Here is a 26,939-nt window from a genome sequence, read left to right as displayed (position 1 = left end):
TCAGACCCTCTCTTACCCTCTCCTCCCCACACCCTTGGCCCCAGGAAAGAAGGCAGCACAGAACCAGCAAATACTTCATTGGAGACACACCAGACTCCACCTGCATCAACTCAGAATACCAGCCGCCCCAGCCCCAGCCCCATCTGTCCTGCAATCCCCCTCCCAGCACAAGACAGCATGGAACAGCCCAGATGCTGCCTTGGGAAGGAAGCCTGAGGCCAGAGTTGCTGAGCTGCTGGGAAGATCTGGAGACTCAGTTTCCCCAAGATGGACTCCATTTCCTCGGGAATGATGCCATGTTCTGAGAGGGCTTTGTCTCCCGGGGAAGGAATCCATGTCCTTAGGAGGGCTCCATATCCCTGGGAAGGACTCCACACCCCTAGGAGTGACTCCTTGGTCCTGAGGGGCTCTGTGGCCCTGCACAGGCTCCAGTCCTTAAGAAGGACTCCATGGATGCAGGAAGACTCCAAGCCTTCAGGAAGTGCGCCAGGCCCCTAGAAGAGCTCCATGTCCTCAAGAAAGACTCCGTGGCCTCTAGAAACACAACCTGTCTCTTATCCCTGGGATGGCTCCACATTCCCAGGAAGGGCTCTCTGCCCCTAGGAAGGGTTCATATTCCCCAAGGGCCAGGCCCAAAGCCCCCCCCTCAGCTGGCACAGATGCTGCTGACAGTGGCCCCTCCTGGGCCCACAAGGCCCAGCTCCTCCTGCTCATTGATGCACAGCTGGTAACCGCAGCCCCGGGCCCGGGCTCCAGATGGGACCCGGTGGTCAGTCTTGGCACGTGGGGGCAGCAAGAAGCCCACACTGCCAGCGATGAGCATATGCCAAATGCTGTGAATGTAGAAGTAGTTGTCTCGGGTCTCCACAAAAGCATAGAGTAGGACAGCACTGCCTGCAATAAGGCTGCCCGGGCACAGGTAGAAAAGCCAGCGGCGCCACGTGGGTGGGTAGCAATGCCGGCGGCGGACGCTGCGTACTGTCTGGGGGAAGCAGAGAAGTGGGACTCAGGAATACGAGGCCTTGTAACCCGAGCCAGAACTGGTCATTCTCAGGCTTCCCTGGAGCCCTGGTCGCGACCTGAAGGCACCTGCCAAGACTGGAGTGGGCACCACGAGCAGTGCCATGATGGTGACTGGGTCCAAGCCCATCTTACATTGAGGACCAGACACTCAGGGCCCTGCACCCAGGTGCTGCTGGGACTCCCCCCTCCCCTAGCCCTCCCAACCTTACCCAGGCTGTGGCCAAGATCCCCAGGGCGAAGAGACTGGGTCCGAGCAGGTTCCAGAGTCCATGCCGATCAAGCTGTAGAGCCATAGACAGCAGCATAGCCCCCAGCAAATACAGCACCTGGAGAAAGAGGACTCCGGGGGCTGGGCCGGGTGGGAGAGGGGCACTTGGCAATGCCCCCAGGGAGAGGTTGGGAGTGAATTTCAAGTAGACTTTGCCTATGGTTGTCCCCCAGGGCCCACTCTGGACTGACCTGCTTGACCACAGGCTGTAAACGAGCCATGGCAATGACAGTGACCCACACCGACATTAAGGAGCCCAGGAAATCACAGAACTGCAGCACATCGTAGTCCATGATGCAGAAAACCACAATGCCTGGCTGGTCACAGGCATGGTAAAACTGGAGGAAGAAATGACAGGCATTGAGAGAACCTGGGGCAGTAGTCCAGGTCCGTGAAACTGGAGAAAGAGACGATGAGGGTAGTATACTGCTGTCAGAAAAGCAGAGGTCAGAGATCACAGACTGAGCAGAACTGGGAAATGCCTGACTGACTCCCTGCTTCTGAGAAGAATGTGGTAGGGAGGCCTGGTCTGCTTCACAAGTTGTATGTATCTGGCAGCCCCGACCCGTCCTCACCCTCCTAATCTTTCTGCTTCTGGAATGTACTGTGGTGAGCACCAGGCAGGCAGGGGATCCAGGTCTGTCAAACTGAGGCCAATCCTTCCCTACTTCTCATGCTCACCATGGGTCCCACCTATAATCCCCACCCCTGGCCCAAGCTGTGGGGCTGGACTCTGATCTTGTGGCCAACCCAGACCCTAAGCCACCCCTGCATATCCCAGTCTCCCCTGATAGCTCAGCCTCATCTTCAGATGCATTCATCTTCAGGCTTACATTACCTGGCCCTCTTCATCCCCTCCCACCCGATGTCATGGGTGGAGAGATGAAACAGTAAGGAAAAAGGCAGTCCCTAGGCCATGGATAAGAGCATGTCACTTTACACCACGGAAAAGAATGTAGGGAAGGGACAGTGTCCACCTATCCTCCACCGTGGGGAAGATGGTAAAGAGGAGAGTATTCAGGAGCTTCAAAGGGGGTGCAGAGGACACAGGTGGAACTGGATCAGACTATACTGGGCACCCCCATTAAGGAACCAAGGTCTGCAGTCAGCCGTCCTTGGTCTGTGGTCCCAACCCCTCTGCCTCTCTGGACAATGCCTCTGGCATCCTGTGTTCCCTTATTTGTAAAAAGAGCTACCCAGGAATAACCTGAGTTCTCTTTGCCTTAGAACATCTACTGTCACCTCTCTCTGAACTTCCATGTAGAATTTATGTGATTTGATTATTTGATTATTTATTGGTATCAAACACTAATCACATGTATGGTTTTAGGACTATCTTTGGTGCAAAAATGACAGGAACATATATCCCTCTGTGTCATGTGCTATGAGCCCACCCAAAGACAAAACAGGACCTATGAGGACAAACAGCTCCAGACTGAAAACGAACATCATGGTGGCATGCTCACTCCCCCATCACCTGATACTGTCCCTGCTCCAGGTCAGGAAGACTAGATCCTTATGGTGATGAAAGAAGAAAATTTAAACGCTATAATGGGAGAAAAAAGGTTTTTGACCTGTATAAACGATGAAAATCTACTCATTGGAGCTGACCTTGAGACATACTAGCGGATTTTAGGGGATCAAAAAAATTTCTTAAGATTCTGTGAAACAGTATGCTTGATCTCTGTCCCCTGCATGTCACCCCAGGTCCTCAGGGAGCCATGTCTACCAAGGGCATCTCTTGATCAGAGAAACAAGCTGGTGTCATTGCCAGGGTTGGAATGAAATACATCAGGCTGAACTGAAGCTGGGGCAGGAAAGCTGTGTTGTACCACCCAAAGGTGGCCTTTGAAGCAGCTTCATCACTGACTGAAGGGACCCTTTAGGTACAACTTGCAGCCCGGATCAACTTCTTCATCATTCTATTGAAAGGCAACCCTACATCACAAGGACTCTCTGAATCCCAAGAGAGGTGGCCTTACAGACCTCAGTGAGAGAGGTAGCCCAGCCTTCCACAGGCATAACCTTGGCTGTGGGTGGAGGGCAGGGATATCCAGTCCACAGGTGAGATAAGAGGTAGCTGAGTAATATCACAAGTCATTCCGTTCTGGCAGCAATGGGTCTCTGTCACTTCTGGGAAGAATGGAAGTGGGAGAACCTGGTCTCCTGCTTGACTGCATTAGAGTTGAGAATGAGAAGGTGGAAGTGAGGTCAGGAAGAAGAGTTCAGGAAAAAACATTCTATCCTGACCTCAAATGACAAACCATGACACCCCAGCCTTAATCAAACAGTATCCCCTGTAGAAAAAAAGCAGATGGAAAACAGAAGCAGGTCTGTTGTGAAAACTAGAAGAATCCCATCCAGGTGCAGAGCTGCCAACAATAGAGTGGGAAAACAGACTCGAAAGTTCAGTCTCTAGAAACAAAGGATGAGAAAGAAATTGCTAAGTTTCTTTTTAGCTTGTTGAAGATTTCATCCAGTTATTCAAATTGTAAAATTTGCACCTGTGACAAAGGAAGAAATGTGAATAATGTAAGAATAGGGAGGAGCTAGGAGTTTAGAAAAAGAAAAAAAAATGAAAAAGAAAACTTAGGTGTATTAATTGGCATTGGGAAACCTTGGGTTTGATTCCTCCAAATTTTAAAGTCCTAAGCTTATGTATCTGTCTTCTGTCTTTCCCTTCACTTTGGAGGTAAAAATGCTGTCCCTTCAGAAAGAGACTGCTTTGGAATGATCACGTTTTGAGTATCCCAGGCTTTTAAGTTTGGGGACATGGCTCCCTCTTACATATTATTAAACTGAGAAAGTGAGTTCTTACTGGGAAACTCTGAGAGACTTTTCATGAGAGTCCTGCATCTGCATTAATATTAGTGTTTAAACACACCTAAAAGATTTATTTATCAAATTTTTCTTTCTCTTGTATGTCCTAATTAATTGAGAGTTAATTTTGGTTCCTAATCAAATCAATATTTTGGTCTTTTGCTATTTTAGCTATTGGATATTGATTATTCTCTACCTCTAAGACCAGATATAAGTACTACAGCTACTAAATTACCCAATACTGTTTTCTGATTTGGATTTCATTTTAAAACATTAATTCTACATTTCAGCTCTCACCGAGCACTTGCTCCATCTGCCTGACTTTCAAGTATTTAGGAGGAAATGCCCAAACTGGGCATTTCTGGAATGCCCTTTCTGGAAGAGGGACTTGTAATAAATCCTTCAATCTCAGATAAGAGAAGACACACATCAGCAAAAGAAAAGTAAAGCCGAATCACCTAGTAGTGAAGACACATCTAAAGGAATAATTAATTGAAGGCTGAGTTTCTCCTAGGAATTTCTCTGCACTGAAAAAAAAAGAGTAGGGGATAATGGAGAGCTTGTCTCTGGAGTAGAGAGGTTTGGAGAGCAATCATTTCACTAGTATTCTATGGCTGGTTATTCTCCAAGCATACTAAAAGGTCAGAGAGATTGTTTAAGGTTGTAGGAAACCCACGGGGGTAGAGTTAAATTAAAATTGCAGCATGAGGAGAACACCAATCCTGATCTGGCTACAGTTACTGCTGAATGTCTAAAAACACCATCAGTAAAGCCCATCACTGACTCCTTCATGGGGCACAATTTGCTAGGGAAACCAGCCAACAACCTGTGTCAGCTTACTTCATTGAAACTCGTCAACCTGGAGAAGACAGCATCTTGTCATTATATATTCTGGGATATACATATTTGCTTCCACCTGCTCTATTATTCGTGTAACAGAATCCATTATCCCTTGCCGTGGTACCCCATTTATTACCATCTTTAACCAGGAGACACAATTTGTAGTCAACAAAGGAAAGCAAATCACTCACCACCACAGACTTCACTGGTGTAAACATATTGCCCATCTCCTAGAAGCAACCGGCTGAACAAAACACCAGAATGGCCTCCTGAAGGCTTAGTTATGGTGTCACCTGGGAGACTCTACTCTAAAAGTCTGGAATACTCTCCTGTATGTTTGGTGCCCAGTATGTGCTCGGCAAGCTCTAGTCATCTTATACTTTATGCCATATATGTTCATGAAAGCACATCCCTACTGTAATAAACTTTCCTCCATGCAGAAATAAAGAAACAAACAAACTTGTAATATCGTTGATCCACTGAAAATTATGGGCTATTTTCTACATTGGTATTCCTTATGTTAGCAGCAATAAAAAGAAGTGATAGAAATAACACAAGAAGATAAGGGAATATTTAAGAAAAAAAATTTAGACAACAAATTGGCTTTTGTTAATATAATTCTAATTTAATTTGATACTTCCTCAGCTTTGGACAGTTCTTTACTTATGAGGTAATTTTTGAAAATTAATGTAAATTTTTTTTCTATGGAATTTTATATTTTTATAACCTAACTGTAGAGTTCACCTAACGCTTCAAAATGGAGTTATCCAGGCACTATAGAATGTAAAACTGAAAATGCAGATATATTCAATCCGTGCAAAGATTGGAATATTTGCACTCAGGATATAATGGAAGTTACTGCTATTCTTTTATTTTCTGCTTCCATTTCCTCTTGGAAAAAGTCATGGGATTTTGCCAAGGGCCACTAAGAATGATTTGTGAGGTATGAGAAACAGAAGAGATATGAGAAGGCAGGCTTGTAGCCAGGATGTCAGCAGTCAACAAGGAAAGCCCCAGACATCAGCTCTGTCTGGGTCTTTGGGGAGTGGATTGTAAGGATCCGACTAGCACTGTGAAGGGCTCACGGCTTTGGACTGCATGCGTTAGAATTGCACAACTGCAATTATTGATAGATTTCCCTTGATGACTTCTTGTATTTGGTTATATTTTCTGACCTTTTCATTGGTTCCTACCTTTTAAGAATTTGAGAATTATTTTAATTTTTTTAATGTTTATTTATTTATTTTGAGAGAGAGAGAGAATGTGTGTTTGTGTGTATGTGTGTGAAATGGGAGAGGGGCAGAGAGAGAGGGAGAGAGAGAATCCCAAGCAGGCTCCATCAGTGTGGATCCCAATGCAGAGCTCAATCTCATGACCATGAGATCATGTCTTGTGCCAAAATCAAGAGTCAGACACTTAGCCAACTGAGCCACCCAGGTGCCCCTTGAGAACTATTTTTTAAAAAAGAATTTGAGAACTATTAACCTGAGGTCATAAGGTTCTCTAAATACTTCAGGATTTCTGAAAAACTGAAGTCAGGTTAGAAATTTATCAATTGCCTCGCTGCCTTGGTACTTGGAGAACAATATAGCTTAGTGATTACATGTGAGGGATCTATGGTTCTACCACTCATGTTACACCTCAGACAAAGTAGGTAAACTGCCCTCATCTGCAAACATGGATGATAAGGGCACCTATTTGGGTTCCTGGGTGGTTCAGTCAGTTAAGCATCAGACTCTTGATTTCAGCTCAAGTCATCATTTCACAGTTCGTGGGACTGAGCCTGAGTCAGGCTCTACACTGATAGCCTGAAGCCTGCTTGGGATTCTCTCTCCCCCTCTCTCTGTCTCTCCCCTGCTTGTGCACATGTGCGCTCTCTCTCTCTCTCTCTCTCTCTCTCTCTCTCTCTCTCAAAATAAATAAGCTTTTTAAAAAAAGTACTTATCTATTACTCTAGTGCTATTGTGAGAACTCAGTTAGCGGTGCCTGACACACTAAATGTTATTTTATTATTACCGTTATCTGAACTGGTCTTGCTACATACAAAATCAAGTGCTGGATTTGTGACCTGTTTTTCTTTTAATGTATTTTACATATTATGTAATGTATTTTGCATTTTAAATATTTTACATATTTACACTTTGAACTCCTGAAGAACAAACCTACTGTCTACTCCCATGCCTTGGATAGGACTCGATGCGCTACTCCCAGGTGTAGACTGTCCTGGATTTGAAGACAGGGAAGAGTGTCATCTACTGCCCTGGGACTGTTACCTGCAATATGATCAATGGGTCCTTAAATGCAGACTGTGGAGGAACGAAGTAAATCTAGACTAAGTAAAGAATGGGAAAGGAAGAGAGATGGGAACTTGCCCAGGAAAACTGGATGACTAGTAGCTCTACATTTTGGCCCATGTGGTAAAAGAACAGGGGTTAGAGCAAGACTTCAGGCAACACCTCAGAGGCCAGGATCTTTTCCTTGATCTTTTGCTTATTATCCTGTGTGTTTCTCTTTTGTAAGTAGACTCCACACCTGACATGGGGCTTGAACTCACAACCCTGAGATCAAGAGTCACCTGGTCTACTGACTGAGCCAGCCAGGCATTCTGCTTATTATCCCATTTAAGAAAGTGTAAGCTCTGTATGTGATGTCAGTCACTGCAGGCTCCCCTGGTGTTCCAACTGGGGAAAAGGCCTTTTCTGTCAAGGACAATTTGCCACTGTATCCAGAATATGAGGAGTCATCTGGCATACTAAACATTCTAGAGCCAATGCCCAGATGTTCGTGCAAAGTGCAGAGAATGGACACAGTCTCCCCACATGCTCCAGGCTCCTAACACACTCAGGTACTCTTACTAACTATGAATTCCATTAGATCTGCATGCATCCAGGAGTGGGCTGGTGGAACAGTTGTTGTTAGAGGATGCGGTAGCAACAGTATAAAGGGCATCTGGCAGTAAAGAGAAACACTCTCTACTATAAAAATAGAATGAGGCACTGTCAGAGCAGGTCTAAAAGGGGTGGGGGGCAGCCAAGCAAAATCGGAGTGTGCCCTTCTCACCCAGCTGAAGAGGCCAAGGTCTCTCTACAGGGCATGGTTATAGCCTCCTCTTCCTCATTTGTGCATGAACATCCTGGAGGACCCTACAGCATGCCCCTCAATTCACCCCCTACTTTCTCCTGAATGATAAGTAGGACTTTTGTGATTTGGACATATGTGTGATCTACTAATGCTGAACAAAACGGAAACACATATTGATTTTTGTGATTCTTGTTGCCAAGACAAGAGGAAAGTCTGAATCTATCTAAGATTTCTGCAGTGCTCATAAGCAGGCACTATATGTCACCAGATGCCAAGAGTCCAGAGATGAGCTGAAAAGATCCCTAGATGCAGCATCTCAGGGGGAAAATCTACATGGGGGTTACATCACAGTCGCAGGCTCACTCCTCTACCTTTTCCTTTCACTGTGATGCTTGCTTGCTCTAATATGAACTTTTCTGTTTGTGGAGGAGTGGGAAGACACGGAGAGGGGATTGTGGACATTCTGTAATGGGAGGGTAAGGATTTAAAACTATACTAATCTTCATCAAAATATGCTACTTTGAGCTGGAATTTTATGTCACACCACCACTTCCCATGATGGCTCAGGACGCAGCTGAGTCCATAAGATTTCTTAGGATCCCAAGAGCCAGAATGCTCTATAAACTACCCAGGTAGAGACATCCTCTCTGTCTTCCAAAAGCTCTCATGAGAGTTCAAGGAGGCCATGGTGACTAAATGGGGATACACCTTCTCATACCATAAGAACATGCTGAAGATGCAGAAGTCCCCAGGACAATGAGGAACATGAACACAGTGTAGCTAGCCCTCACATCATGAGAAGTGGAGACTCCGTACAGAGACATGGGAGAAAGTGCAGAACCCTTGCCACCGTTCAGAGTGGAAAGGTGAAGCTGTGGACACCGTTCCATACCATAAAACAGCCAGGGTGTTTAAGTAAAGGTCTCCTTGGCCCCTGGGGTGTGACACAGCTGGAGAACACACTGTTTCTAGTGGCTGCTGCTTATCTTAAGTTACAAACGGCCTTGTTAATTTATCCCAATGTGCCTTACAAAAATTACTATAGTCTTCGCATGCCATGACACTGCTGTAGAAGACATCGTTGAAAAGGAGACATCCTCATATGATGAAGGTGTAGACATCCCCACATCCGTGGAAAACACGGTGGAAATGCAGACCCTCACCCATCACCATGAAATAAGGACTTGGTGAAGACACAGATGCACCGCATACCGTGGAGAAGAACATGGTGAAGGTGTAGACAGCAGCCTCCAGCACATATCGGCTCCGAATGGCCAGGACCACGGGTGGCAAAAACATGAGGTTGCTCAGGCAGAGCAGAAGTGTGGACAGCAGCTGGAATCCATAAGTGAGCGCATCTGCACTGTCAGTGCAGCCCCAGCCCCTCCACCCTGCGAGGGGGGAGAGCACAAGGTGGAAGGTGGAAGAGGGCCCAAGGCAGCCACGGTTGGGTTCGGGTTGGGCAGACACTTCTGCTGGCGGCCTCTTGCCAGGCGCAACGTCACAGCCGGTAGTGGGTGGTCTCACCCTGGCTCGGCCCTCCAATTCTCTCCAAACCCATTCTCAGTTCCAGCTGCCGCCCCGCAGTCCAGACCACCCCCCCACACACACACCCCACACCCCCCACCCAGGAGCCCACCGGCGCAGCTCCCTGGCCAGCCCAGCCTGCTCACCGGCCTTGCACTCGCAGGCCGCGTACAGGTAGTTGTGCGTGCGCAGCAGCTTGCACTGGCCATAGGGCCCGCAGTCGTCCACGCAAGGGGACAGGAAAGTGCGCAGCCGCACCTCAGCCGTCGCGTTCCGGCACCGCACGTACCTGCGCACATGAGGGCCGTGGTCACCTGCGGCCCCGGCCAGGCCACTACTTCCCTGTCCCAACCCCGCCCTGCCCCGCCCCGCTCCGCTCCGCTCACCGAGGCCCCACGCCGCACAGAGAGCGGAGGGTCAGGAACCAGGTCCCGGTCTGTGGGAAGGGGATTCGCAGCCTGGCCACTCTGGAAGTGGCACTGACGGAGAGGAGGAAGCCAGCCAGGGACTCTTAGAGAAGGGAGAAGAGGGCATATATCACTGAGAGGGAGGAGGAGTCAGTATGGGGTCAAGACCTAAAGAACCTTCACCCACCTGACCCTACTTCCCTAGCCCATCCTTTCTCCATACCATCCCCTACTGCCCCAGCCCCAGACTTAAAGCCTCCTCTGCTTCTCCCGTTCCTCACCCCCACCTTTAGAACAGGTCACTGCTGCATCCCCCAGGCTCAAGGGCACCTCGTGAGTCAGGCATCCAAACACTGTCACGTCTTCCTGGCGCAGGGAGCTCTGAGGAGGGCAGGTATGAAGAAGAGGCAGTCACACCCTCCAAGCCCTACCACCACCCCACCGCCCCCAGACTCCTACACCTGTTAACCCTTCTCCAGAAACCCCTCCAAGAGCTCGCTGGACATCCATTCCTGTAGGTGCTCTCCACGCCAAAGCCTGCCTTTCTCCTTCTCCCCGTCTTTTTCTCTCCTTCTCCCTCTCTCATCTCCATTCTTAGAACAGAAAAACTGGAGAACACCAGATCTTCCACAGCAGAGATCTTTCAAAAACTAATGAGAAGGAAAGGCCCAATTCTGAATTTGTCTTTGAGCAGAATTGTTTAAACTCTGTCTAGGCAAGGGAGAACATCCTGTTTCAGTCCTGTCTAGCTTGCTGGAGGGAATAGGAGGGGGACTGTTGCTGGATGTAGAAACTAGTTGTGAACAAAGGTAAGTGTAAGGTTTTCAGTCACCTTCTTATCTTCACCTGGGTCTGAAGGCAGGAGGCGTGTAAAGAAATGTATTCTTCCTCAGGTGAAGTGATCCTAGGTACTAAATATCAGTAACAGAATGCCTGAGGGGTTAATGTAGCAACCTGTCTGGGATTTAAAGAAACCAGATATCCACAGGACTAAACGTAAGGAGCGTCTACAACAATAAAAGTAACAGGATGCCATAAGCTCACCTCATTCAAGAAGGATTTGAGGTAGCTTATTAAATGCATATAATAGGATGAAGTAAATGCATGAGGGAAATTTAAAGATCAAGATAAGAAAATAAAGTCTGTCTCTAGCTGTGAGCCATATATTTGATGCTGACTTCCAAGCAACCAAAGCAAAAAAGGAAACATAATGAGTTACCAGATTTTATCTTATGAGTCCATAAGATAAAATTTAATCGGAGTCTCAGAAGTACAGCATCCAAAGGGGTGGTTCTCAGGAAAATTCTAATCAAAGAAGCACTGTGTTCTGTCATGCATCCTGTCCTCAACCACAAGGGTGAATTTCATACAACTTGCTTATAACTTCCTTCAGTGCAAGCCAGGGTAATATGCCAGAGTATTCCATAGAAATCATTCTAGTGGGAAGCCAAAGGAAAAATGTCCTCTAGGTATGCAGTTCTGTGATCCAAATGTTCAGTTCTTGATTCCAAGGGGAAAAAAATTAAAATACTTGGAGGGAAAAAGCATAGAAGATGAGCCAACATCTTTCAGAATAAATATAACGGACTGTTTGCAGTGGGTAACAAATGTCATGGCATATAGATGGGTGTAATATAAGCGGATGAATGCAGAAGGGGCCAGGGAGGAGCCATGGGGGGTGGGGACACTGGCCTTCTACTCTCAAGACACTGAGGAAGAACAAGTATGCGTGGTGCTGGTCTCTGAAACGGGTGCTACAGTTTCAAGGTCAAATCAAAACCTCACTGTCACTGCCCAAAGGCAGTAAGAGTCCAAATTTAAGTATGAAAATAAGGAATGTCTTCAGGTTGAAGAATCTGCTCTGTCCTGACCAGCAGAAGGACAAAAAGTTCTGAGCCATGTGCCATAAAAGACCACATCTAGCCACAGAGCAGGTCTCAGGTTGGCTGATAGGAAAATGGTGCCTGCCCCCGGAGCAGGGGAATAATAGAGTTAAAAGCCTGGCTGGGGAAACAGTACATAAATTATTGGATCAATGCCAGTCTAAGACAGTCACTAAGGTCCTGATACAGGACTCTGCCCTCAGCCCAGTCTTATTTAATGCTGAAAATAATGAAGCCTGGCTCTTTGAGTGTGTGAATTACATAAAGCAGGGAAGACCCAAGGCCCAAACTAGTATTAGGCAATGGCTCAAAGATGGACATGAATTCTTCCATTCAAGTTACAAAGTTCACTGCAAAAATAGGAGACAGGAATGGGCAGCAGTTCACAGGCAGGCTCAGAGCATGAAAATGCATATGCCCCTTGGTTGCAAGTAGATAAACACAGAAGTTAATATGAAAAAGGACTGAGAGGACACACAATTTTATGTCTTCGACTTTCCAAAACTTTTACATGTGATCCTATTATTTTTATAATAAAAAAGTAAGTGTCTACAACTGTTTTGAAGAAAATAAAAAGGAAAAAAGGAAAAGACCTCAAGATGTTAGTTCACCACGGCCCCAGGTGATTCCCCAGTGTGATGTGGAAGCTGAAAGAGGGAACTGGATCTCAGGCTGCACAAACACCACCTGCCACCCTGGTCAGACCCCCTTGGATCACTGATCTCAGAGACACCATGACCAGAGGAGACAGCAGAGGATGGGAGATGTCTAAGATGCTGAGACTGTTCAGCTTAGGGGAGATTGAGGGGCATATGAAGGACTGTTAAAATAAGACAGCATATAACAACTGTACCACACCAATACAAGGTGTAAATAATAGAGGAAACTGTGCAGGGAAAGAGGGGGGATATAGGAACTCTCTACTTTCTGCTCAATTTTTCTATAAGCTTAAAACTTGTCTGAAAAATCAAGTCTATTAATTTAAAAAAAAATAAAAAGGACAAGGATAGATTTACTGGCAATAGCTTCAGGGGCAAAACAAAGATTGGTGGATAGAAATCCACGGAGGCAGATTTTCATGGAATGTGAAGACTGCCTTTAGCAATCAGAGCTAAATATGGACTGCATGGCCTTAAGAGGTGATGAACTCCCCATCACAGGAGATTTGCAAGAAAAGTGAACACCTGCCATAGAGACCCTTAGGAAGCGGAAGGTTAACCTATAAAACTGGGATAAGTTTAGCCCACTCTGAGTTTCCCTGGCTGACCTAGCCCATCTGTAGTAAAGTCAACACTCAGGGGAATGTTTTTTGACCAGAATTGGGCTGAGACGGCCGCTAATCATAAAGTTGGTCAAAAGGAACCCAAATATGCTTCCAGAAGGAGTTAAGAGCCCCCACACCCCTGACACCTTCTCCTTTAAGTTCCCCTCCAGGACAACCTTCCCCCCTCCCCCCACCGCCCCCGCTGCTTTCCACCAAGAGTACCACATTGAGCTGGAGCTCCAGGCTGAGGACGCCCCCACTGTCCAGCACTGGCAGCAGCCTCAGGGCAAACACTGCCGGGCGCTCAGGGGGGAGGGCCACGCTGGGGCCAAAGAAGATGTAGAAGTGGACAGAGAAGGTATCCAGTTCATTACGCAGCGTTGGGCGCACTGGCCAGCAGTGCTCTGGTGGAGATGTGGCCCCAGGCCCCTCAGGAGAGGCCCCCAGGGATGGCGGCTCTGGGGGCAGTGGTTGGTTGCCCAATGACTGGGGCATGTTCATGGCAGCTCCAGGGACCAGGACACGGGACAGGCTGGGCTGCGGGCACTCTGTGGGCAGAGAAAATCAGTGCTGGGGCCTGCTGCCCTCACAAGCCCTGCAGCCCCACCACAAACCAGATCTGAGCCAGACAGGAATTAGCAAAAGGTAGGGAGAGACAAGAACTAGAATCAAATGCCTCTTGGGAATATGGGGCATCCAGGGTCACAGGATCGGGCCCAGGGGGTTCCTAGTGGTCACAGCTAATGTCACGTCATGTGGAGGGAGTCCAAGTCATCTGTCCCTCCCTAAGGGCAGTGAAGACACTGTCGAAACAGATGATGGGCCCTCTCAGTGTTTGGCATGGGCTTTGGCAAGGGCGGTGGTTTTCGATGCCCCTGCCTACCCTAGGAAACTGAAAAAGAGACTAAGGCAAGGAGAGTATTGAGGTCCCTTAGTTAGCCCCAAATCCGGTGCAAAATAATGATCTGAAGGCCTTCCAACAAATCAAAGCTCCAAGTTGGTAGGGCTTTTGGGAGTGTAAAGGAGCCTGGGTGGAGGTGAGCAGACTACAGGGACATGGCAGAGGGTCAACGAACACAGCCACCACGCTGCCTCTTCCCAGCCACAGATATCAGCACAGGCTGAGTGGCAGTGCCAGAGGCAGATGTGGGACTTCTGACCTTGCAACCGCACACACAGCTGGAAGCGGATGGTCCTGCCAGGACCCCGGGATGGTATCTCCACACGCACGTAGACCCAGTGCCCCCAGGGGGGGAGTGCCAGCTCCAGCTGGCACATCGAGGCACCTCCACAGGATACAGAGCTTGAGTTGTGCAGGGGTGGGGCCTTGGGACGTAGGCGCAGTGTCAGGGGGCAGACCGATGCCCCGCGGCTCCCCACACATACCAGCTGTGCTGAAACCCTGTAAGTAAAGCTGGGCACAAAGACCCTGGACAGAGGGGAGGTTGGGGGTAAGAAAGGACAGGTGAGAGGGTGAGAAGGACACCAGAATGAAGAAAACACTAGGAAGAAGTTAGCAGGAAGGGACAGGGGATAACAGGAGGTCTTTTCAGGTCCTCCTGTCCATGCTGAGAGAGAGGGAGGCAGGGGTCCAACCCACCCTCAGGGCTTTGGGTGGCCCAGCAGCCCAGGTTGGCCACAGGGTGAAAAGAAGCCAAAAGAACACTATTGCCTGTTTGAGGCCAGGGAAGGAAGAGGGAAAGGAAGAGAGAAAGGATCAGGTTTGGGGGAGTATCTGACTTACTTGTACAGGGCTGAGCGATTGTGCGGGGAGAGGGTTTGCTCTGAGGGACGGCCAGGCACCAGCACAGCAACATCCAGCAAACGCCGGACAATCAGCTGCGGCTGAAGGAGGTACTGACACTCATCCTGGAGACCCTGAGACAAAAGCAGGGGTGGTGGGAGGGTAGAGACAGCAAGGGTGATACTAAAGCAAGGCAAACAGAATCTGCTGAGGGGTCGGGGACAAAGCTCCTCTGGCCTCTTGCCCCCAGAGCTAGGATTGAGGTCTCTCTAGGCCCTAGGTCCCTCCTGCCTTGTCTGCACCTCTGTCTTTCCTAGGTCTCTAGGATCTGCTGTGATCCTCGGCCTTGGCTGTTTGGGGACTCAAACCCAGTCCTTCCTGACAATCAGGCCCGCTCCTCCTCCACTCTAACTCCTCCTCCTGAGCAGTCCTGGACCATCCCTTGATGCAATTTCAAACTACCCCATTTCCCCTCCAAGCCCTCAAAAACTTAGAACACCGGCTCTCTTTGGGGGTTAGAAAACTCCTTGAGGCCTCCAGTCCAAACCCACCGGAGCCTACTAATCTGAATCTTTAATTTCTTTTATCCCCCACCTGCCCTCCCAAGAACTTGTCCAGCCTCTGCTTTAACACCTCCAGGGAAGGGCCACTCTACCTCCTAGGCAACCTCCAGACTGTAAACAGCTTGAAAACAGGATCCTTGTCTTATTGTATTTTTGCTCCCCCAGACATGGAACCTAATATAAAGTGCATACCTCACAGATGAATGTCTGCTGAATATATGAACCAATGAATCAATCAACACAGCTGGGGGCAGCTCTGATGTTTATGAAGCCAAAGCCTGTTTTCTGTCTCCCCTCCCACTGCTCTGCCTCAAGAGACCCACAGATTCATCTGCTTCTTCTGAATCAGGCTAGGTTTCTTCCGTTGCTGGACAACAGTCACATCTAAGCTGCTCTTCTGGGTGAAATCCCTGACCCTTGTCGACTCAGTTCACACCACCTGGCACACACAGCCTCCTCACTCTTCAGTGGGCACAGTCCCTTTATTCTGGTTCCTCTTCTGCAACATCTGCAGCTACCTAAGCCCACCAATCCTAGCAATTCAGAGGATGGGGTTCCTGATTAGGCTTCTCTGTTATTCTGGACAAATGGCCTTATGTGGGCCCACTAAACTGGAGGCTACTGTTTATTTATGTGGTTATTCTGACCAAGACAAACCTCTAAACCTCATTCTGACAAATGTTGCGGGCTCTGACATCCAGCGAGTTCCATACCATGGAATAAGCCAGCCAAGGCACTGACTTCCAGCAAAACTCCACAAGGCTGGAAGAAGGCCTTGACGGATGCCAGGCCAGAAGATCTCACTACCCTTCGCCTGGAATTCTTCTGTGCCTTTTGCAGCATTGCATCCTCAATGCCTAGCACACCACCTGGCAAATACTAGGTGATAAAAAAGAGGATCCTTTCAGAGAGCTCTTCAAACTACCTAGTTGCTCAGAGACCTCCATCTCTGATATCCAAAGCAGATCCCTCATCTTTGGTGTCAAACCCTAAGGCCCCGAAATACTAACACAAGGCATCTCATCAACCCCACTTCCTAGGGCAGGAATTACCACCACAATAACTTTGCAGTAAGCAAGCCCCAAGGGTGGAGGCTCACACTTGGGAGGTGGCTCATTTCCTTGCAGGATGGACAATTCAGGGGAAGAGATACTTTCCTCCACATCTTTCTTGCTGTTGGCTTAACTGAAGGATTAGTGGACATGACCTCAATGGTTAAAATGCATTCCTTCCTTAAACTGTATAATAGGCACATCTAACACTCCTCCTTTATTGTGGAAGGAAGCACTCAATCGGTGAAGAGCAGGGAATGTGCAGAGGTACAGCAGCCTTCGCCCTATGATAGGGCAAGAGAAAGGGCACCAGAAGCCAGGTCTTCAGGAGCTGCCAAGGCATGAGCCAAGTGAGAGAGTCCAAACTGAGCCAACATCAGCAGTCATATAAGGAACAGGGCCAAAGCAAGGACACTTGAGAAACCAGGAGGGCCAAAGTGAGAAGTAGAGTGCGAACCAGTCTGAAAGAAGCTGGGAAGGAAAGCCTTCAACTGAACCCTAAATGTCCTAGTATGGCTGGGCTGAGTTTCCTAAGGAAGGCCTGAGCAGGGTAGCTAGACTCTGGATAGGGCTTACAGACTAAGATGCCCAAAGACACTTGCCCTTCTCTGTAGGGATATCCCAGTACCCAGCACAATCCCTGGCCCACATTCGGTCGGCACCAATCAACATGGAAGAGTGCTGGACAGACTGCAGGGGGCAAGAGTGGAAGCAGGGAGAGGCCTGGGAGGTTACTGCAGTGGTCCAGGACAAAGCTCAGGGAAGGTATGCTCAGAGTGGAAAGAGAGAAGTGGATGCCTCCAGAGCATGCTTTAGAAGTAGAGTCAATAAGACTTTTTCTTTATGGAGTAGCTATAGAGAATTAAAGGGAAAAGAAGAATCAAGTATGACACCAAAATTTGGAGCTTGAACAAATGGTGAATAGCAGTGCCAATTTATGGAGAAGAAAAGAGAGAGAAGAGGCTTAGCCTAGAAGAAGTAAAATGGGAATCAAAGAGATTTTTATTTTTGGCTTTGTTTTGATTTGTACATGCTAAGTTTGAGACATTTCTTGGACATCCAATCAGAGATACCAAGTAAGCAGTTAAATACAAAGTCTGAAGTTCAAAGAAATGAGGACTCATGGAATACACTTGGAAGGCATAACCTATAGGTGGTATTTAAAACTATTCTTCTGGGGACACCTAACAAGAGAATGGAGAAATAAAAAAGGAACTGTCTCAGGACCTAGCACTGGGGCCCCACAATATGCACCAGGCAGAGGAGACACCAAGAAAGGACACAGAGAAGGAGGAAGAGGTGGACAGGAGGAAAATAAGGACAGTTCTGTAAAGTCACAATGGCCAAAAGGAAAAAGTGTTTCAGTTAGGAAAGAGTAATATAGGGAACTAGTTAACAGCTAGTTACTACTTAACTCTGGAGAGGGGAAGTGGGGACCGGAAGGAGATGAAAGGAAGACTTACTTTTCACTGTATGCCTTTTGTACCTTTCGAATGTTGTACCAGGTGCATATATTACCTATTTGAAACACAAATATAATAATTTAGAAGGTGGAGGAAGAGCAGAGTGAGCACTGTTAGTAGGTTTTAATCTCTTCAAGTTGAGACACAGAGCTTCACTTGGTCTTAGTTGGTGGGTTCAGCCGAATCCTTTCTTCTCTAGTCTGTTTCTTTGTTTTCCTATCCTTGTTTTCATTATTTTACCTGCTTTCATTTACTTTCAAATCTTGGAGCTGGAAAGAGGAAGCATTTGAGGAGAATTCTGCTCCAGACATTTGGAAAACTTTCCCCTAATGAGCCATGTGGGTGCCAGATGTTATCTACAATCCAAAGGCCAGTCCCTCAGTGCAGGCTGGGCACCACAGAACGAGCACATGCTCCGAGACAGGGAAAACAAGGTGATGGAGGGCATGAGTCAAGACAGAAGAGGTTGATAGGAAAAGGGGGAAAAGGAAAGGAGAAGTGAGATCAGTTTTGGACACTATGAATTTGAGAAGATGGCAGAAGAACAATAAAAATATGCCATGCCCTCACTACGTGCCAGGCTCTGTGCTGGGTGCTAGGAATACAGCAGTGAATGGCATGGACACAGGAGCTCGCAGAAGCTCTCCACAGAGCTCAGGAGAATGGCCAGGGCCAGATAACTCACTTCCCTTTTACCAGCTCTTAAGGATCCCAATCACTCTCAGGATAAAGTTCAAGCTTCTAGGTCCTTCACCATCTGCTCTGCTCACCCCTCCAGCTCTCTCACCCACTCCAACAACCACTCCACACTGAACCACTTCAGTTCTCCCTTCTGTGCTTTAGCCCATGCTACCCCCACCACCTGGAATGCCTTTCCTTACTTTCTCGACATCAGGCCTCACTTCCTATTTCCTAAAACCGCCTCCACCATACTACCAAGCCGAGTTAGCCATCTCTCCTTTGTCCTCTTAAAACATCTCCTGTATCTCACGAATATACATCTTATTTATCTGTGTCCCTCACACCCAATCCAAGATCAGAGACAAAGCAGGTGCTCAAGGACTATAGGCCCAAAGCTGAGGAGGACCCTAGAAACAGTGCTACCTTCTTATGGTTGGGACTCCAGACCTCACCCGAGGAGAAGCCTCACAGGAAGTCAGGACAATGGTATAAGGAGAAAGCAAGTCAAGAAGATGGAGCCCTGGAGGAATTCTCTGGAAAATTCATCCACAGGATTGAATCTACGGAATTACCCAGAGAACCTAAGAATCCTTAGAGGCCCATGTAAGATTCCAAAAGATAATCTAATTCTTAGGGGAACCAAAAGGATGATCCTTGCCTATCCCTACCCCGAAGCCTCTAGAAGAGTCCTTGTCTAAAGACCTACATCTCTCATGGTATCCAGGTCTGCTGCCATTCATTGGGTAAGGTATAACTGTGCCCTCTTGTCTCTAATGTTGCCACATCCCAGAAGTTCTGCTGGCTAACCCTCCAGCCTGCAGTTCCAAATCCCCAGACTCTACTTCCTATATCTAGATGCAAATGGCTATGTCAAGGCTAGTTCTGACCTCTCCTAACCAGGTGTTAGCTCCTATAATCCCAGTCCAGGCCTAGGCCCCAGGTTCCTCCTGCCCACCCAGAAAGGTTTTTGGATAACTAGAACAGGGCTTCAGAAGAATTCTCCCTGTCAGTTCTCACAAAGAGAGTCAAGGATCAAAGTTACGATCAGGAATGGACTCTTTGGGATTTGGCCAAAGACCTAAGACATTCCTCAGAATAGAATAACCCTTGGTTCTGAAGAGAGTCAAGATCCACCCAGAACCCAGAGGCATTTCCAGGCGAGTTACTAACATGCTGTCATCCAGAGGACTCCCAGGCCTTAACAGGAAATTCTCTGGCACATCACTCTCAGGAAAAACAGACCTATCACTGAGGCCTCAGGAAGCTACCTCAGACCTAGTTCCCATCTCTGATAACAGCAGTGCCGGTGCACTTGTCCCTGTACAATTCTCAACTCATTCAAAAGCCTCACAAGACCTTCTCTGAACACCAAGCTATAGCAGAAGGAGGAAAGGCAAGCCTGATACAATCACAGAGCCACAGCCCTCAAGAAACTCAGCCTGAAGAGATATATCTGAGTCAAAGCTTCACCTAATTGGAAATTTCTGCCCCTTTCAATTCTCAATGGCCAAGTCCCACTACATTTCATGTTCTTCAGCATCCTGTTCTTTAAATTCTTGCTCCGTTCATGCTCAGTCCTTCACCCTTACCACTGGCCCCACACACATAACCATCCCACTCTGCCAATGGCCAGCTCATCATACCCTCCCTTCCTGCCAACGGATAAGAATAAGAAACCTATAGATCCTATCACTAGGAGGAAACCTGGCCTGCCCAGCACCTGGAGGTGGCAGGAAATCTTTGTGGCATTTCCTTCCCCTCCAAACCAGAACGAAGAAGCGTCCTGACCTTTGAACCTACACTTTAGACTTTAAAAATCTCTGTTCTATGAAATCAGTGCTGATATTTAGAGAAAAGGGAAACAACAGCCAGGAGGGGCACCAGCTTCCCAAAGCATCCTTTTAACAGGAAAGGGCTTCCGTGACCCCAAGTGTTCTCCTATGGTCTTCCAGAGGGTATAGGGGGCTGAAATTATGAGAGAAGAGGAATGCATTCTCCTAGATGGACCAACGACTGAGCTGGAGCCTATGAGAGTCTGCATAGCTACCACCAATCAAGATGTAGAACCAAACCAGTCCTGGGCTTCTGCAGCAGCTTCTGTGATCACCTTGAATAACCCTTGCACCTTCTAATAGGGACACTACTCCACAGTGCCAGGAATCTGACCGATTCCGGACTCTGGACTCTCCCTTCAGCTAACCTGGGACCCACTATATCCTCCTAAGGCTCCCAAATTGCCTCCTACAGATCAAGACCTCTGGCCCACCAGGTAAACTTCTGCCCTCTAGCTATGCCCCACCCTAGCCACCCTTATGCTGTTACCCACCCTGGCACAAGATTAGCATGTCAAGTAGCCTGTGGGGGGAATTCAGCAGACATGGAGAAGCAGCTTTGGCCCCTCCTTTCCTGGGCAGCGTTAACCCACCTTGACAGAGATGTGGCCGTGGGCCTGGGGAAGGTGGGCAGCCAAGAACCAGTCCCCAGGTAAGGGGCTGCTGACGTTAAAGATGCCTGAGGTGCGGTTGGGCAGTGTCCAGCTGAGGGTCAGTGAGAAAACCCCAGGCACAGCTGTGTCCCCCGGGAAGTGTGTGTGCAGGGGATTGATGACAGGGGGTGCCCCGGACCGGAAATACCTGGGGGACCAGAATGAGGAGAGGAAGACAATAGGCAATGGGGTGGGAGACAGGAAATGGGGAAAAGAAGAACTGTCAACTCATCGCCAATAACACAAGTGAATTCCCTACACTGATACATACAACAAAGTGGTTCCAGGTCAGGAGTCAGGACATAAAGAGTAAAAGGTCAGCTCAGACTCTCACACAGTCAAACAGTACTCAGGAAGTAGTCAGGAGACAAAGGTCTTGTCCCTCACTCAGTCATACTTCAATCCGGACAAGGGTCAGGGATCAGGGTCAGGAGGTTAGTTTAGATACTCATAAAGTCACACTTTAGTTTGGAGAGTGGTCTGGGGTTGGAGGTGGGGTCAGGATGTTAACTCGGACACTCACACAGTCACACTTTGGTCTGGACAGTGGTCCCCAAAAGTTCCCCCTGCTCCTTGAAGATGATGAGGTTCCAAACAGCCAGGAACGTGTCCTCGGGAACGTGGAAGTGGAAGAGCTCGGTGCTGGCAAAGGAGCGGAAGGGACTCAGCTTGCGGGGTGAGCAGGTGGAGTAGTCAGTCAGGAAGAGGCCTCCTGGGGAGCATGCAAGAGAAAAAGGAGCAGCGTAGGACTCAGGGCATTTCTGCTAAGCAACAGGCACACCAGTCTTCCTCACCGATAGCACAAACTCAACAAATATTCTCTTCTGAGCCAGGAGCTGGGTCTCATGCTACCCTAGCCATCATCTGCTTTAATCCTTACAATGCCTTGGGGAAAATGACCTGTTTTTACAGATAAGGAAACTGAGGCTCAAGCCTAGACCAAACTGAGAATTCAAACCTACATCCATCTACATCCCAAACCAGGACCCTTTATATGACCCCTCACTTAGGAGCCATTGTTCTCCTCTTAGCAAGCCTAATAACACAGATGTGTGAATGGCACACATGTGTATGTGTGTGTGTGTGTGTGTGTGCGCGCGCGCGCGCGCGCGTGTGTGTGTGTGTGTGTGTGTGTGTTGGCATGGACTCTTGGGCCACTGAGCAGGCTAAACTCCACCTGTGGAGCTTCAAAGTCAGCAAGGAACTGTCTAACTTTCCTTGTTTATTTTCTTCCCCTTTCTGTTCCCCTGTGGTCCCAAGAGCAGTGAAAACCCTCAGAAGCCTCACAAAAGCTGTCTGTATACTGGCTCAGGAAGGAGGGTTGGGTGAGGATGCAAAGGACCAGCTTGGGTGGCAGAGGCAAGAACAGGAGCTGGCAGACACCATGAGAACTCCCAGGAGAGAAGGGAGTCATCAGGCCCTCTAGGATTCAGAATGAACAACCAGACGGCGTTTCCCCAGAGGAAGACCCAGTGAGGCAGTCAGTTCATGACTCAGTGGAATCTAAAAACCACTTGGAAATATTCACACTTGGGGCTGGGGGGTACTGGTCATCTCTAACTGAAGTGCCAAGCTACAAGATACCTGATCATGGTTGTTCAGAGCACAGCCAAGGTGAGCAAAAAAGTCTAGTGGCAGCAGCTAGCCAGGCAAACACACAGGCACTATGACTGCTAGAATTGTGAAAATAACCTGTAGCTCAGCTGCATAGAAGGGTGTCCCAAATGGCAGGCAAAATTCTGGAGAATCTGACTGCTCTAGAGATTTAAGACCAGCCCCAGAGAAGCACAGAAGGATGCCCCCAGGACAGATGAGAAGGCTCGGAACTCAAGCAGCTTCAGGACAGAGCAGGGGCTGGAGGGGAGACCCTGGACGAGAGTTTTCAGCCAAATAGGAAATACCCGCAAGGCTTACCTCGTCTGACAATCTCCGTTCCAGAAATGGGAGCTATAACTCCAAAAATGAGGTATATGATACAACAGAGAAAGAGCTACCTGGGAAAGACAGTCTGCAGAAGGAGGGAGCACAGGTAAGGAGGACACCGGTGAACTTCAAGGTCACCCTACCCAGAGCTGCCCTAAATATGTAGAGGCCACTGGCCCTAGACTGGCCTATCCTCATCCTCAAAGGCCAGTCACACCAAAGGACTAGTCAGTCCAGTTCAGACCACATGATTGGTCTCAACTGTCAGCGAGGAAGACCTGCCACCTTGCAAGCTGAGCACTGATTAACAGGGAGGCAGAAAGCCAAGAGCTAAAAAGCTTGGATACTATTGTTACAAGCAAGCAGAGCTCTGGAGCGCCCTCTGCTGGGGTCGAGGGAGGGCCTCTCCTCCTCCAAAGCGGGTACCAGGGATGGGTCACTGGATGGGCCATTGCTACTGCTAGGAAGAAATGTTGGCCAGGCCCCTAATGCGGACTCTCAGAGAACTAGTGGTGAAAAGTAGCTAATGAGTTTTGGGAAACAATGGATAAACAAATACAAAAATCCTTGTGATTCAAAGAAACATGGCATGGCCAGGAGAACCGGGGAACTAGTTAAGCCACCCCAAAAATGGCCAGGGGCTATAGAGATAGATCATGGAATGGGCCAGTGGGAAAAGTCCAGTAACTTGACATGGTGGGAGGAACCCAGAAGTCTGAGGGGAGACGCTTGAGAGAGCATCCACAGCCCCAATCACCGCAAGCTCTGGTTTGGCATTTCACAACAGAGCTGTGGCCCAGAGGAAACATGAGTAAAGCCCTGGTCAAGCTCAGATGAAGCTGTCCTGGATGCTCCACTACCTCCACATGAAGCTAGAGTGACTCTCCACCACCATCTGAAACATACATGCACATACACAGACAGACATACGGACACACGTGCATACAGGCAGAGGCGGGCCCTGCTAGTGATAGCACTAGGTAGAACAAAAGGCCACTTCCTGGAATGGGCAGGCACACCTGGGCTATGCAACTATAGTCAGCGGAGGAAAAGATCCAAGGATTGGGGTAGGACCAGGAGACCCAGGAGGTACCTTCCATTCCTGAAATGAGATTGAAGCCAATAATAAGCATTTATCAAGACTATACTATGTGCTGTGATGTGCTATGATGGTCCTGTGACACTGCCAGCCTCTCCTCTGGTGAAATCTATCACCACCACTAGGTCACAGAGCACCCCTGCAGGCAGGCCACCAAGGCAGTGATTATTAAGAGCATTAAGGGCAACTCTGCCCGAAGTAGGGCCTATTCAGTGCTCTTTTCCAACTTCATTACAAGTCTCCCCAAAGCACCTGAACCCACTTCTGGACAATTGTGTTTTAACCCACACCTTTTAGCTTTATACAGTTCTGTGGCTCATGAACAAAGAAGTCATGGTGTCAGGGATGGAAGCTATGAATTGGGCTCAACAGTATGGATTCTCCCTCGCCCGAACTGAAAAACTGGTATGGCTGCTACCTCCTCTGAGTGTCTAATCTGCCAGCAGCAGTAATCAACACTGAGCCCCTCTAGAGCTCCTTCCTCCGAAGAGTCAGGCTAGGGCTGACCAAACACTGCCAAACACTGCCTCCAAATAAGAAATCCATTTGGAAGGTGACACTTCAGTAATCCATCTATACAAGAAGCATGTTCCTCCTAAAGAGGAACATGTATTCTTCCCCTCACGTAATAACATAGGCGCTCAGAGGACACACGGGCTCACATGCACCCCACAGAACATACCAACAGACAAGCATGTACATACACTGACATGACCAGCATTCCCAGGGACCCCTAAGGTACACACAGAGACGCTTAAGTGCCCAGATGCCAGTGCACATACACATAGAGTTTGGACATCTGTGCAGGGGCACAATCGTTGGCATGTATTGATCTCCTCAAGCTTGTACACTGAAGTAGGCCCCCAGAGCTCACCGAAACCCAGCTCCAACCCTCAGCTGCTTGGGTGTTATTGCCAAAGACTCCCTTAGGCACATCTCCATCCTATCTACAGTGCCACCCACCAGAGGTGGCAGGGGTTGAGGCCATGAAGACCACAGTCATCTCCTTCTGATAGGGCCAACTTTATGGCATATCTCCTACAGCCAGGACCCCCCTCCTCCTATCACATTCTACCCATTAAGAAGTTGGACCTCTCTCTCTCTGAATCACTTCCTCCCTGAATGGTGGCTGTAGGCTGACAACCGGCAAATGAGGAAGAATTTGTGGATTAAGCCTCCTTTTGGGAAGACAGGGGAGAGGACAGGTTGTGCTTTGAGTCTTCTCCCAACTGCGTCAATTTTCCTATTAGGCATATGTTGCAGTGAAAAAAACCACTAGTATGGGACAGGAATTAGGAAACTTTTTTCTAGCCCCAGTGCCACCATTTACAAGCTTGTATGACCTTGGGAAAACTGCACCCCAACTGAGCCTCAGTTTCCCCATCTGTAAAATGGCCCCATCTGTATTTCAAAACTACTCTAAAAGTGTCAGGAATTATTCCTAAGCAAGTCAAGTTTATCTGGAACAAGGCTCATTAGCAAAAACAAATCCCGTTATAATGGTGACTAACCCATGTCCATCTGTTTGCTACACGTTGTTCTCAAACTGTTTTCTTAACCCTGTTTTAATGCATGCCCAATATCTCAAAGTTTAGGCCACATCTTCCCACACTGGACTAAAGGCTCTCTGGTGTAGGAGGATCATGTCTCCCCCATCAAACTTCCCTTGCAGGAGAAGTTTGCAAGTTTTCTTCCTCAGAAAAGCAAGAGTCAATGTGGGGTCAGCGTGGACACCAGCAAAGAAAACCTTGGAGTCTCTGTCCTGCGGACTATTAGGCACCTGCTGAGCCTCAAGCCCACAATTCGCTCTCTTCTGAACCTCCCAATTCCTCTCAGTTGTGTAAGATCTCTCTCCTCCCTATTTCTCCCCACCTCTCCCCCAGTGATCTAGCTGCCCAGGTCCCACCTCTCCTGAATCCCTCCAGTCCATCCCTCCCTGCCAGAACCCCATCCCTGCCTCGGTGCTTCCTGCTTCTGCACTCACCAGCCCCTGGGCCAAGGACAGAGAACAGCAACAGCAGCAATAAGGCGGGCGGCAGCTGGAGCCCAGACCTGAGTCGAGGCTGGGAGAGGGGCACGGTATGAGAGAGAGGGGTGGGTAGTGGGAGAGACTTGGGTAAACACAGAGACGAGGCCAAAGGCTGAGATAATGGATTGGACTGTGCTAGGCACTGGGGTTTGAACAAGGGCAGGGAAAGGGATGGAAGGAGGGGCTGTGATGGGGACTGGAGCAAGGGTAGGGTTTGGGCCTGGGGCTTAAGCAAACACTGGGAATGGGGTCGGGACAGGGGATGGGCTGGGATTTGTGACAGAAGGTGGAACACGGGCATAGGCGGGGTTAGGGGCCAGGAAAGGCACAGGGACTGGGACTGGAGCGGGGGCCTGGGTTGGGACCTGGATCTGGGCATTCGCTGGGACTCAGGCCGGGGCTGGGACCGATTTGGGAAGCGGGGCGAGGGCGGGGCTGGGGGCCAAGGGCTGGATGGGGATAGGACGAGGGGCCGGGACAAGGGCTGGGCCATGGCCCGGGGCGGGGGGCGGGGCCGGACCGGCCAGCGCGGGGAGCGCGCAGAGCTGACCCACGGCTCCGCTCCCCACCCCCGGGGGGTGGCTTTCGGTGTCCTTGTGGGCCCGGGGCTGGGGTCGGGCCGGCTGAGGCCAGGCCCGGGACCTGGGTAGGAGTTCAGGCCTGGGCGACTCCGGGCTGCGCTGGACCGGCGATAACCAGGCCCCGCGGCGGCGGCCTCAGCCTGACGTAGTACGACACTCCGCCCCTCCTCAATTCGATTGGTCCTTATCAGTAAAGCCCACCCCAT

General features: G+C 48.9%; 1 protein-coding gene across 1 annotated transcript; it reads right to left on the bottom strand.

Moving 5' to 3' along the window:
• Nucleotides 1-60: 60 nt before the first annotated feature.
• On the bottom strand, nt 61-26,911 carry TMEM8B (transmembrane protein 8B). Its single transcript, XM_043566349.1, is given in 14 exon segments — nt 61-982; nt 1,233-1,349; nt 1,483-1,629; nt 9,245-9,423; nt 9,706-9,848; nt 9,946-10,069; nt 10,254-10,347; nt 13,336-13,661; nt 14,274-14,542; nt 14,858-14,991; nt 21,042-21,249; nt 21,625-21,670; nt 21,673-21,813; nt 26,108-26,911. Coding segments are annotated over 14 exon segments (2,802 nt in total). The 5' UTR covers nt 26,646-26,911; the 3' UTR covers nt 61-646.
• Nucleotides 26,912-26,939: the final 28 nt, after the last annotated feature.

Source organism: Prionailurus bengalensis, chromosome D4 (assembly GCF_016509475.1).
Source record: "Prionailurus bengalensis isolate Pbe53 chromosome D4, Fcat_Pben_1.1_paternal_pri, whole genome shotgun sequence".
Lineage (NCBI taxonomy): Eukaryota > Metazoa > Chordata > Mammalia > Carnivora > Felidae > Prionailurus > Prionailurus bengalensis.
Note: the sequence above shows the minus strand (reverse complement) of the source record. Positions and strands in the feature narration are given on the sequence as shown.